Source organism: Lagopus leucura, unplaced genomic scaffold, assembly GCF_019238085.1.
Source record: "Lagopus leucura isolate 7727_CA_CO unplaced genomic scaffold, USGS_WTPT01 Super-Scaffold_100004, whole genome shotgun sequence".
Taxonomy (NCBI): Eukaryota; Metazoa; Chordata; class Aves; order Galliformes; family Phasianidae; genus Lagopus; species Lagopus leucura.
In genome coordinates this window covers 58,171,118-58,185,052 of record NW_024962264.1, presented here as the reverse complement: position 1 = coordinate 58,185,052, position 13,935 = coordinate 58,171,118, and the positions used below count along the sequence as shown (strand labels likewise).

Sequence of the window (13,935 nt, the reverse complement as noted above, 5' to 3'; positions counted from 1 at the left end):
TCTTTCTTTGAAAAAGCAAAGAAATGCAACAAGACAGTACAAAGCAGATCTGTTTCCTTGTTTCTTCCAGGTATTTGGGTAGACTCAAGTCAGAATCCTCTACAAAGTACAGAATTCTTTTTCCCAAGACTGGTTTTCTCTCCGAAGTGACTGATAGGAAGCTCCTTTATTTTACAGATGCTTTGTCATTTTCCCTTTTCTCATCTTCAACTGAGAATTCCCAGTATATTTCAGTGCCACGGGGATTGTGCCCTCCATCAGATAGTTTCCTATTTTGGTCAATACCAAGCTAGAACCTCAATTTGAAAGGTGGTTGGTTCTACTAATTCTTTTGGGGGGTGGGAGGGTAACTTGTGAAATAAGCAGTTCTTCAGCGAAAAGTACTTCCACTTTATAGGACAATTAACATCTAACAACATATGTTCAGCCCCATGCCTGCTTCCCAGCATCTGGATGTTTCAGCTCCATCTGGAATCTAATAAAGGAACAGAGCCTCATAAATCTAACACAGAAAGCAAAATGGTGTTTATACATTTATGACAGCCATATAGAGATGCATTAATTCTATTTGAGACCACAAATGTGTAAATATACAGCACTCCTCTGGTAGCCATTGCAAGCACTGTTGGCTTTGGTTTAGAAATAGAGAACGTCTGCACAGGTTGAAAAGAGAAAATGATACACAATCAGAGGTCTCTCTTACAGCAGTAACCTTTCAGGCCTGCTAAGGATGATAAGCAAGTCTGATCAACACTGTCAGCATAAGACAACAGCGCTCAGAGGATGCCTTTCCATGCCTCCCCATGCCTCTCCACATACCATATGCAGTCCTGCAGCTTTAAATTACTTTCTCGAAAAGAGGCTTGTATGCCAAAACATACACAAGACCACAGCCTCTCGCCCTTTGATAACCCTGTACTGTTTCTTACACTTATTTCTCTTGCTTGGGAAGCTCACTCAGTGGTTTTCTTTCTGGAATGCAGCATGCCAGCAGTGTTTGTTTTTGTTATCCTTGTTCCCTCTTTTCCCTGCTCCAGGAAAAGTGCTAGCAACCCCGCCTCGTAGGTTGGTAGGAAATTTAAACCAGCAGTAAGCTGCTCCTTGGACCACCCCCAGACATTTTTTCCCCTCATTGATACAGACGACTATTTAACTGGGGGTTGACTTGTCAAATTCATCCACTGACGCTTAGCAGGAGCTGCCCAGCCATTGACAAGAATTTTTTCCTCATCTCCTCCCCTGGACAAGCCCTCCAGGACAAAGATGCTGCTGAGCCTGCTTGCTCTGCTCTCTGCAGCCCTGCTAGCCAGAGCAGCCCCTCCAACTTGCTACTCCAGGGTGTTATCTCTGAGCAAAGAAATCACTGAGTCCTACAAGGAGCTGCAGACCTCCAAGGCTAAGGTTAGTCAGCCTAAAAACTCCTACAAAGACATTGCAGGTTGCTTGCTTTTGATACAAGTAGCTCTCAAAATTGCTACTGATCTTTCTTCTTTTCTGCAGGACTCATGTGTAGAGACGCTGCCCAGGCTGTACTTGGACATTCACGTAAGTTTTCACACTGCCTTCTTCCTTCTGCACAGGAGAAGCAGCCACTGAAAAGAGAGCATAACTCTTAAGATTGTTAACACCAGAAGAGCTGTTTGAAACTATTTTTTAAAAGCATAACTAATTAGAAAGATGAGTGACTGAAAAAAAATAAATCTCACATTGAATCTTATTAAATCCCTATGGAGCTTCTAAGATTTTGTTTGGAAGTGACTGCCATTTCTACATTGTTTATTGTGACAGAAGCTAAATATGCACAGCAAAGCTTTGAATAATAGTTGTTTGTTTGTTTTTTTAAAGAAAAAAGCAAAACAATTTCTTTATTCTATAAATTTCATTTTTTATCATGTGTGGCTCTGGCACTACAGTCTTAATTAACAGAAGTGCAGGGATATCTTGCTGGCTTTTCCTGTTTTAAATAACCATTTGTTGAAACCAGAAAGCAAAAATATCCTTATGGAATACAGAGGAAAGACCACAGAAGTCATCTCCCAGCAAAGATGAAATAGTCTCCTGTGCATGCATTTTATATTTGGGATATCCGACATACTTTGCTGCTGTTCTCAGTGTTCTCCTGAACAACTAACAAGTAAAAAAAAAAAAAAAATCAACAAAAAATGCCTGACACATTCTGCTGGAAGCAATTACACTGTCAGGCATTGCAAGTGAGATCCCTTCAGATCCTACCTACCTCCACAGCTGCTAGCACCTTTCCTCAACAGAAAGGCTGAGCAGTGTGATCCCAGTGCATCAGTTTCCCGTGCTTTATAACAAGAGCTGGAATATTTATTTATCTGCTGTACTAGGATGCTGTGAAATTAATGTTTTCCATGCTTTACTTTAATAATGCAAGTTGTGAGATAAAATGATCCAGAAAAAGTAATTGCCTTTTGTATGGGAACGGAGGAATTGTGTCATAAATCCTTGATTATCTTGTTCACTAGCAAAACGAGGCACTCTTTTAAAAGAGAAACAGTGAAACAGTACACCTTTTTTTTTTTTTTTTTTTTTTTTTTTTTTTTTTTTTTCTTACGTAGCCCCACCAACTACAGGAACAGATTTTACTGTTTTGGCACTGCCAGCTCCCAAAGCATGTGGGAAGCTGGCAAACCAGGACTGCGCCTGCAAAATTTTCTGAGCGCTTATTTGGACCAAACGCCTTTGTTATGACATATTGAAGGTTAATTTCCCACACTAAAGGTTACATAAATCACATAGACACAGAGGTAGGAATTCAGGGCTCCCACAGAGGCAATAAGAATTTTGTTAAGTGGTGGAAAGGGACATAAATCTGCATTTGTGCACTGTTACAAATGCTTCTTTTGCACTCTTTGCAGAATTACTGTGTGCTGACAAAACTGCGTGACTTTGTGGCCTACCCCAGATGTGAAAGAGTGCTGGAAGTGAGTGAGCTGAAGGAAAAAGCCCGGAGCCTGTACACCATTATGATCTCCTACTGCAGAAGGGTGAGTCAGGATGCATCAATAGGGACACTGTGTTCAGCTCCCTCTATCTTTATCCTACCTCCTGACTTCAGCAAAAGTGAATCAAGGCCTGACTTACTTACATTTGCACTATCCTCTGTCTTCCTTCTTATAACATCAGCCATCTCTCTTGTTTCTCCAGGACTTGGCATTCCTTACTGATGACTGTAATGCTCTGGAAAGTCCCATCCAATCTTCCATTGAGTCCTCTGAAGATATTGACAGCTAAAATGGAGTCAGCCCCAAAGTTGTACCTGGGAAATTTTCAAGGAGACCAGGAGTCAAGATGCATATATCACTGTCAGCTACAGCATTAGACCTTTTTTGAGCACACTAGTAATATTGTCTCAGACCTACCCATTTTTCTCAGCCTTGGCAGGAAATGAACCGCATGCCTTACATACCTGCAGAGCTGCTAGGAAAACTATGGTTAGAAAGCAGTTTTTTATTTGGCAAGGTATGATATTTCAGCTTAGCCAAATGTATAAAGTATGTTTTGTTTAAACACTAGGTACTAGATTTTTAAACTCTTCTATGAATAACTAGATCGTACTACATTTTCTGTATTCTATCCTAAGAAGTTATTTTATTAGATTGACATGAAAGGGACTTTGTTTTTCTTAAAACATTTGATAGAAATGTAATTCTGTGCTGACAGACTTCTCTCTAACTGTATGGATCATATATGTATGCTGGTAATGTTTGATATCAGACTTGTAAGAGTAGAAGTGAAAGTATCTTGCCTGAGTGAAAAATTAAATAAAAAACTTCTAACCCAAGATGCTTGTGTTACAGCATGTCTTTCAAGACACACCAAAAAGGAGTCATTCTTTCAAACTTTTCACAGCCACTTGCAAGTTGCTTTTCACAGCACAGCCCATCTTTAGCTTCATTTCCACAGCCATGCAAACTTTGCTGTGTCTGCATGATTTGGCAACGCAAAAGTCTCTGCTGGGAGATTTTTTCTTTCAGCAAACCATTTTCTTAACAAAATTAGCAGATTATTTTTTAAATACTGTTTGTTCTGTGAGAATGTAAGCTTTGAGGCTTAGAAAGCTTCTTCAGTGTTTAGACAGACTGTTCGGTTTCCAAGGCTCAACTCACATAATGAGATACTGAGATCAATAAAATTTCCAAATCACAGATCAACAAGGTTGGAAAAGACATCCAAGGTCAGCCAGCCCAGCCATCCCTGCTTTCTTCTCTACAAGCAATTTCTCTCTCTCCTGTACAGTATTGTCTGGTTATTCCTCTGTAGCATTGCCCAGCATTCTGACTTGTTCAGTGGTCTCAGTAAATTTTATTAAAAAAAAAAATATCCTCTGTAAGATTATTGAATTATGTGACAGGTACTGTTCTGTCATCTTCTACCATGCCAGTGAACATCTGAAGCTATGAAACAAAAATGACTGACAACCTTTAGGGAAAGAATCAGTTGATTTAATGGAAGAAGAAAATGTGTGCATGGAGGGGAAAAAAGAAAGAAAGATTTGTTTTGTTTTTTATTTCAATAGAACAGTGTAAATCCAACATTATTTACCAGTTTTTTTAGCTAGTTTTCTGGTTTCACCATAGTCCTGTTACAAATTATCTGAACTATTCAGCTTTATACCCCATTTTATCTCTATATCAGAAGCAGATATGGATTCATATAAATTAATCCTCTTTTCTTTGCTCTGTTACGGAGAAATACCATGCAGAGAGATCTACACTTTTGCTAAAAGTCAGTCCATGGCCATTTGATTCATTTTCAGTGAAGAAAGGAAGCATGAAGGAATAAAACATGAAAATCAGTAGACACCTATTCAGTATTTATGCTTTGGACTACTTAATGCAATGTCTTCATACCTCAATTCACTCATTTTGAAAATAAATATTACTGGTGTGAACAAAGCTCTCTGGAACACTCAGATTTTAATATAGATGATACGATATTTTCCATGTAACAGAAAACAGATATTTTTTTGACACAAATTTTAGGAGACCAAAGAAGGAAAAAGAAATCCCAAATGAAATCAAAATTTGTTCCTGGGCTCCAAAGAAGGAGAACATGGCTGTGCTTAAATGTTCCTTTGCTAACTGAATATATTAACCCAATATTCTATTCCCTTCCATTCTGTTCCATTCCATTCATGAACAGAAGATCTATTACATTTAGAAGAAACTGATCCCAGACAAATTAATCCTGAAGCCATTGCCGAAATTTCCATTCCACTGAACCTGGAACATTTGACTTTGTCACTGAAACACAGACTAAGGGAGAGAAGCACTGGATCTAGGAGAGATGCTGAGGGAAGAAAAATAGCCCCTTCCTTTCCAGTTTGTTTCACTTGTAACTGTAGGATCAAGGAATGTGCCCATTCAACTTTGTACTTCTTTCTCAAAGTTGAAGTACTCTTACATTAGCCCTTCCAAGCCTCTAGATGCTCCTGGGCAGCTCACAGGTTTCCTACTCACTCACATTTCTCTATTGCCACAGGGTAAGAGACAGCAGTAGCTCAGCAGTCTGATCTAGCACCAGACTGAATTCAAAGAAAGGCAACAGCTTGGATAGTTCAATTCTCAGAAAAATCGTAGCTTGGTTTGCCTTGTAGGATTCATCTCCTCACCAACCCAGCAAACTCTGACAAGATCCTGTGCACTCAAGAGATATGAATATTTTTTTTTCTGCATCATTTGGACATTTCCAAGGCCAACTCCTTTAGCAGCAACCATGCCCTGGAACAAGAACTCCTATTAACACGTTGGCAGGGAGCCTGGTAACCATACACAGAATGCGTAAGTACCTTGGCTCAAGGAGAACTGCAGGTGGACTTAAATCACTCAGCATTCAAACTTTTCCTCCCTCTAACCAGGAGCTCCCAAGCTCATTGCTTGGAAACAAGCAATGTTGGAAAAGTACCAAAGCCTGCACACTACCATACACACACCAGAACCACATCACAGCCTCTGCATGTCATACCTCTTTACAAAGAGGGTCACAGCTGTACGTGCAGTATGGCCACCAAAGGCCATGGCATTGCAGAGCTGATACAGGGACCAGTTCTCATGCCTGAAAGCTGGCAGCAGGCAGCAAAAGCTGTTAATTTTTGGCTGTTTTCCCACTTCCAACTGTCACAGCTTTTAAACACAGGCCTGTTATAAAGCTAGCGTTGTGGCTTGGCAAGTAAACTGCATGTTTCCTTCCCCTCAGAGGTCCACACAAGTCTGCCTCTAGAGTTGGACCTTGGCTAATGTCTGATCAGGTATCCATGGCACTTCTTTGGTTAGTAACTTTAGCCTCTTCAATACTGACAGGACACATCATTTCAACACAGTCCTATGTGGTTATTCACCAACAGCTCAGTTCTATACAGTTACATCCTACTTCTATAGAAGTTAATAAAAGCATCTAGGCACTTTAGAGACTGTAAATTCCTGAGAAGCCTGAAAAAGCCTATCCTCCATTTGCACATGTCCATTTTATTCCCAGAATCAAGATTTATCTGATCTCTGGTGTACTTCTAGATCAAGTATATTCCCCATAGTTTACACTTCTTCCCATTCTTCCCATATCTTGCATGTCATTTTTTTTTAATGGGAAATGTGCTGAAAGAAGTTATGCTCTTTCAGTTCACAGCAGCCTGCTGTCACTCAGTCTTAATGAGATTTGTGACTAGATGAACCCTTTTCATGAATAGTATCTTTTTCTATTTTGCACAATGTAAAAAAAAAAAAAAAAAAAAAAAACATAAACAGAAGTAATTCACTTGTAGTTTGACAAGAAATCCAGCACTACTTCCTTTCAGCAAGCCAGTAATTTTACCTTTTCACCAGGTATACAAGAGGCAGTGAAGTCATCCACACAGCTGAACATATACTCCCACATCACAACAGCCTATGTTCCTGAGAGTCCCAGCTAAGACAGAGACCACGAAGGAATTAAGGAATACATATTTGCTGTAATTTGCCACATGGCTTCTTGCCTAGTTTGGGTAGACTACTACTAAAAAACACATCATTAACAAATTGCTCTAGTTGTATGAGAATAGAGAGGAACTGCAGAAAAATAAAGCATCTGCTCTATTGTCATTACGTTAGGAGGTTTGGTGGAGAGAGTAGTCAGTCATATTGAATCTTAACGAGGTGAAAATTGCAGGTTTGGGGACAAAAAAACTAAGTAAAGACATTAATTTCCAATGTTGCCATAGTATTTTACTGTGGATTTTACTAGAAGAAATTTATTTGCCATCTTCTCTTTACCAGCCTTGATCACATGGGCTTTCCTTAAGGAGGCACATCTGCTCATATACTAGGCTTTGGTGAAGCTAGACAAGGGCTGGGAGCTAGCAAATATCTGACACCCAATTTCTGCCCCAAGTCAGAAAAGAAGGCAGCCTTCAAGCTGACAAGGTTTTACAGCCTTTTCGCAGATAACATCAAATTTGCTACTAATTAGTAGAGTACAGAATAAATATCAAGTTATATAACTTATTTTTAAGAGAGAACAGGAAAGCAGTGGGGATGAATCCGACATTTTAACATGCACTTCTTTTGGAGAGGGGTGTTATTTTGCCCGAACAACAGATTTAAGAGAGACCGGTAGTCCATTCCACCTTTCAGGACATACATGGCATCTATGGGTGGAGCAAATGGGATGCCAGCACCTTTTCCAGAAGTTTGTTGCAATACTAATGTCTTGTGCACAACATTACCTTACAAAAATTTAAGCTCTGTACCTTACAGTGCTCAGATTTAATAATGTAAACCCATCTGCAGCTTTATCAATGCCAAGTAGCACAGAAAGATTAATCAGTAATGTTCTAACAATTGAAAAATACAGAATATTCATTTTGAAAAACCTAGAGACACTGTTACATCGCTTAAATTTTGAAATGAATGTACAACATTAGAGTACAAGTTGGTTTCACTGCACTAAAATGAAGCAAAAAAGCTTTAGACACTGGTATATAGTATAAAGCCTACACTACAGTCAGTGGTAGGTTTTTGAATAGACTATGTGATGAGAAATCACATTTGTTGCATTAAATTTAGAGAATGATTCACTTTACAGAGTGATTCAGATGCACGCTACCTTCCTCGTAGGACACTGTCTCAGTTCCCAGGCTGCCAAATCCTGTCAAAAAAATAAATAAATAAATAAATAAAAATATCAAGCCATAGCACAGCTAGGGATATGACGTTACTTTTAGACCCATACATTAAGTGTTTTTTTGTCTTTCTCTCACACTTGCTGACAAGAAACAGTTCACATACTAACTGCTAAATAACTTTTCTACTTGGGGTGGAAGTGGCCAAATTGCCTTTGGCAATGGATTCTGGTACATGCTATCTCCTCAATTGCATCCAAAATAGTTTGGAAGGATGGCAGCAACCTGAGATAAAAAATGCACACAGCAGTGTTCTAACAATTTCCCAGTATGGACAGGCATGTTTCAATACCTGGAAATGTTCCTAGCAGTATTTGAACAAATGGATAACAGACTGATTTTGAAACATAACAGTTCTGTTGTTCTTCTGGGGGAATAAATCTGTTTTTCAGACTATTAACACACTTCAGGTTTTGTGATTTATTTCAAAAATAATAAAAAAGAATCCAGGAAATGGATTCCAAACCTGACCAGTTTCTGTACAAATTTTGCTTGAGAGAAGTACTAGGTAAATAAATCAGAAGTGTGCTATGCCTACTGAAGGAAAGGTAAGTGTATATGCAATGTTTAGCACTTCAACTAGAAGTACTTCCAGTCATCTAGGAAGTTAAAATATTTCTGGAGGTCACATTTACTTTTTGTTTGTTGGTCAGTATTATTTACTGCTGCTCAATACAGAGTAAGCTTTTCCTGCATTTGCAGAAAATTAAACTATTTCTCCTCAACTTTGAAGTTCTCTGAGGTTCAGTAACTGCTTGTCTATTGCTCTTTTCTTATGATAGCTAGACCGAATATGTGAGTTGGAAAAAGCAGGCTGTTTATCAAAAATTTTTCCTTGATCAGGACATAAAGTCCTGTCCAAGGAAGCAAAGGGATACACTCAGGCTGTTTTAGTACCCTCCCCGTTCTACTGGATAGGAACTGTGTCCTGGCTTATAACTCCAGTCATTAGCTATATGTATGGGAATTTGCTTTTTATAATCATGAGCAGCCCTGTTCATCTTTTAATTGCTGTGATGTCTAATATTTATCTTAGTTTCCTCCTCTGAAACATTAATAACATACTATAAGTTATTTCCACGTGGTGGGGCAGACCTAAGTCAGTTGGATATATATATATTTTTTTTTTTTTGGTTTTTAAAGAAGAGCTAGGAGGTAGGCTCCATTAACTCAGTTGCTAACTAAAGCTTGTAGCAATTACTTCTTGTTTGGCCTTTGCACAGAACTGGGTTATACAGCCTGACCCTAACCTATGACCAACTACAGCCCTCAGGATCTGGGCTAAGCCATAGCCTCTTCTAGGAGTGCAGCAGGCAGTGGCTTCATTTATGGCTTCCTTCACTCATGCTGTGGTTTCAGTTGAGATGAAATTAATTTTCTTCACAGTGCCTGATTTTAGTTCTGTTTTAGATTTGGGATAAGAATAATATTGATAACACATCAATGTCTCAGTTGTTGATGAGCAGTGCTGCACAAAGCCAAGCACTTTTCAGCTTCTCATATTGTTCTGCCAGTGAGGGGAGCTGAGGGGTACAGGAGGTGGGAGAGTGCAGAACCAGGATGGCTGGTCCTAAACTGTCCAAAGGGATATCCCATACCACGTGGTGTCACGCAGAATAATAGAATAGACTTGTTTCCTGGCCTGAGATAAAACCCAACAGAATCCTCAACTTTTTGCTGACCTTCAGTCAGAAGTTCTTAGCTGATCTCAATGGTCACTTGGTCACCTTGGTTGAACAGGTGAAAGAAAAGAGAATGGGAAGGAGGAAGAGCCAAGCTGAAGTGACCTATAGCTTTGTTCCTTCAAAGAAAGATGATTCCATTTCTGCAAAACAGTTTTCCTCAATCAACTGCAAATGCACCAGACTTGATCCAGATTCCTGTAATGACATTTTATCACTCACATTCTCACAAAACAGCCTCTTTCAGAAATTATGCAAATAGAATCATTTCTAATCATGGCTGTCTTCAAAGGAAGACAACAAAGAGTTGCACTCAAGAAAATCTATTGATAAGGGTAATTATGTTATTAGGTCTTCTCAGTCATCTCTGCATACACACAATAATTACTTTCAACTTTGAATCTTTCATCAGCATGGCATAAAAATCTGGATAAAGATGCAGACAGGTAAAGAAAAGACTGTGAAGTGCTTTATGTGTATTAATTACACCTCATAACACCTCTGACAACTCAGAAAGAGATTATTAAGTTTAGGCATTGATGCCTCTGAATCAGACTGCTTATTTAGTTATTTAAATGCAGTTTTGGGGATCTACATATGAGCACTGTAGCAAAGCCAGCTTGCTTAGCATGAGAAATCAAACTGATGATAATGCCAAAAATAAAGCACATGTCTTTCAAGCCTTCTCCTCCAGCATTCTGATCACAGCCTTTAGTCATGCATCCCCACACAGCCTAGGAGTAGCTCTCAGATTTACTGACAACCAGCATTTTACACAGCAATCAAATGGATCTGTATTTCATTGCGCCTGGCAAGCTTTTGACCAAAGCTAGATTTGTAGTTCAGATTTAAAATGGATTCCTGATACTAATGCCAGAACAGGTTTAAAGTATTTCCTCTCTGATGAAGCTCTTGTCAAGTCAATGAAAGGCTGCTCTATTCTCTATAACTCATATCTTTCTGTGGCTCATATGGGACACATGATATTGAAAAACAAGAACTCAATTGTTAAAAGAGGATACAAAGGTCACAATAAACTGTAAACATTATGCATATGGTTTTTGGAAATAATATCATCCAAAATTCAAGAAGAAACTTAAAAACATTTTTGGATTCCTAAAACAAACTGAAATTCTGCAGAAATTAACAGAACTCTAACCTGCGTCTGTTAGGGCAAAGTGATTTCTAGGGCAAAGATTCTGCAGCCACCACCACTGAGACTGTATGATGCAAGTGCTTCCATAAACACTGCAAATTCTTGATCAGACATTAAGCTAGACTTTATGATAAGGACCCAAAATTTTACTCTCTTTTATCTGGACAGTTACATGAAACTTCATAGACACTGGACACCCAGTGAAAGTCAAGAGTCCTGCCAGGATCAGGGACCAGAATTACAATTCAAAAATGAGGGAAAGGAAAAAACATTTTCAATAAATGTTAACTGCAGAGTCATTGAGCTGGTCAAAAAAAACAACCTGCTGAAACATCGCTATCACTTTTTTGAAACCGGCTAAGTGCTATGTAAAAGTTTTAATACCACATTTATGGTGAAAACAGTGAAACTGATAATATATCACAATTTTCATGTTAGCTTTTGCTGTAAACTTTGGCCCCTTAACTAACTGCACTGCTTCACTGGTTCAAGCACGCTTCACAGTTAAGCTGTCGGCATTTCACCATTTTTGCTTTTCAACTCTCCACAAATTTATGACTTCCAGTAGCATCTCAGAATGCAATTCAGAAAGCTGCTGAGGGGATTATTTTTCTCTTCCCCACTCCACTTAGCTTCATTGATTCCGAAATCTGCCTCTCTACAGCTGACTCAGACTTTATTATTAACAATATCCAGACACAATTTGATGGTACTTGATGCTGGAGATAGTTTGGGATAAACTGGAGAAAGATTGCCGTAAAACAAGAAGGCAAGAGGATCAGCTTTGTCTCTGTTAGCCTGGAATATGAAAGGTTTATTGCCAGGTTTAATTTATCTTTGCTGGAAGAAGCACGAACTTCAGGAGATAAACTCATTCCAAAGGTGCAGAAAACAGTTCACCTCATAAAAACTGTGTTCATTTATTCTTTCAGTCAATTCCCATAAATCATACTCCCAAGATATGACTTATAAATAGTCCATTGTATTAAGGAAGCTGTAGATAGTAAATCTACTCCCCTGAAATTACATTCCCCATATTCCTTTCTTTTCAAAGATACCATTACCTGCATAGAAAGTAAAGCAGAGTGCTGAGAAGTGTACATAACTGAACAAGGAGCTGCTGGCAAAACTCTGATATGAAAAGGAAGCACACTAGATGTGGAATCAGTCAAATGATCTGGGAGAAATATGGAAAGACAATGTCTGATCACACTGGGATATGGGTAGGTAAGTCAAAGCCCACCTGGAACTGAATTCCCAAGAGACAATAAGGGCTTCTACAAGTACATCCAACAACATGGGTCCATTGATAGAAGGAGACCTTATGACAAAAACCCAGTAATAACCACGACACTCCTTTTTTCACTCCTATGTCTACTGGCAAGATCCACCTTCAGGAATCCCAGCCCTTGCAAACTAGTGGGAAAGTCTGAAGCAAGGAAGATAGACTGAGAAAGGTCATATAAGGAACGTTTGAACAACCTGGACATATACATACTCGCAGGGCCTGGCATGTTGCGCTTAAAAATGCTGAAGGTTGATGTCATTGTAGAGCCACTATCTGCTATACTTAAATGGTTATGAAGAATATTTCCTTCTGTTCAGCACTGATGAGACTCATTCAGAGTGCTAGACTTCCCAGTACAAGGCAATACAATACTAGAGCAAGTACAGCAAAGGGTCACAAAGATGGTTAAGGATTTAGAGCATCTGATATGCAGAAAACAGAGAGAGCTGGAGCAGTTTAGCCCAAAGAGAATACTCAGGGCCAACATTTTCAGTGCATCTGAACACTTGACAGATAAAGCAAAGGTGATAGAGCCAGTCTTCTCAGTGGTGTCCAGTGACTGGACAAGGGATAATTGATATAAACTGAAACATAGAAAATTTTATTTGAAACATAAGGGCCGTAGCAGGGAGAAACTCTCACTGTGAAGGTAGTCAGACCCTCACAAGGGTCAACCAGCACAAGGAGGGAAGGTGTAGATTGTATATCGGGGGAAGTTCTTTACAGAGGTAAGGTGCTGGAACAGGCTGCCCAGAGACACTGTGAATGTTCCATCCCTAGAGGTGTTCAGGACCAGGTTTGATACTGGAATAGCTTGCTCAGAGAGGCTGTGTAGTGCCTGTCTTGGTAGATATTTAAAATGCAAATAACAAGATCCTGAGCAACACGTTATATTTGACTTCTCTTCAAGCAGGTTGAAGACCTGCTTAGACTTTCTCCAAATCTAAACTGTTCTGTGATCCTGCAATTATATACATGTGGTTTTGCAGGCATGTATTCCTATTCAGCAGCACTAAAGGAACATAGGCTAGTGGATGTCTACCAAAATTATCTGAAAGGTATGTTTGTTTCTCAGAAGGGAAGGATCTTGACTGCATTCAAGTCTTATGTAACAGACTAAAGTACAGTGGTTTTTATTATTGCAACATTTTTTCCCTAAACTGTTAGCTTCTATGATAGATTAAACATAGACTTGTTCAAAAGAGGAGTTTCAGCAGTAAGGCAGGACAATTTTTAAAACATTTGCTGGAATTTTCCATTTACAAGATCCCTTTCTAAATTTTTACACTTGCAAACAGGAGGAGGGGGAAAATCCTGAATAATATTTGTTATCTTGGTGACAGTCATCTTCCCTGAAAAAGGAAAAAACAAACAAACAAAAAAACCCACCAGTATTGTGCAAGAGTAGATGATATTACGGAAAAAGCCTTAGAATAACCATCATTTTGGGAGCTAGTGCCTTCCCATGCTTGACTGCTTCCTTTTTGCTCCTGTTCTGTGACCACAGATTCACAGAATATTCCTCCAGAGAAGAAATTTTCTTTTCTCTCCTTTTTAAATTAAATTCCTAACTGAGTCTTTGCAAAGAGATTTTATCAACAGTAGAAACACCATTGCTTCTTGACAGAGC

The 13,935-nt window shown here is 39.0% G+C and overlaps 1 protein-coding gene across 1 annotated transcript; it reads left to right on the top strand.

Moving 5' to 3' along the window:
- Window positions 1-1,263: 1,263 nt before the first annotated feature.
- CYTL1 (cytokine like 1) lies at window positions 1,264-3,433 on the top strand. Its single transcript, XM_042871952.1, has 4 exons — window positions 1,264-1,401; window positions 1,501-1,545; window positions 2,883-3,011; window positions 3,172-3,433. Exons 1-4 carry the CDS (start codon window positions 1,264-1,266, stop codon window positions 3,256-3,258), a joined length of 399 nt encoding a protein of 132 aa, XP_042727886.1. The 3' UTR covers window positions 3,259-3,433.
- The last annotated feature ends 10,502 nt before the right edge of the window (window positions 3,434-13,935 follow it).

Excerpts from the sequence above, each read along its gene's own strand:
- CYTL1 (XM_042871952.1), top strand. The coding sequence starts at position 1,264 with ATGCTGCTGAGCCTGCTTGCTCTGCTCTCTGCAGCCCTGCTAGCCAGA. Across the intron at positions 1,546-2,882 it reads GGCTGTACTTGGACATTCAC|AATTACTGTGTGCTGACAAA; the intron begins GTAAGTTTTCAC and ends CACTCTTTGCAG. Across the intron at positions 3,012-3,171 it reads TGATCTCCTACTGCAGAAGG|GACTTGGCATTCCTTACTGA; the intron begins GTGAGTCAGGAT and ends TTGTTTCTCCAG.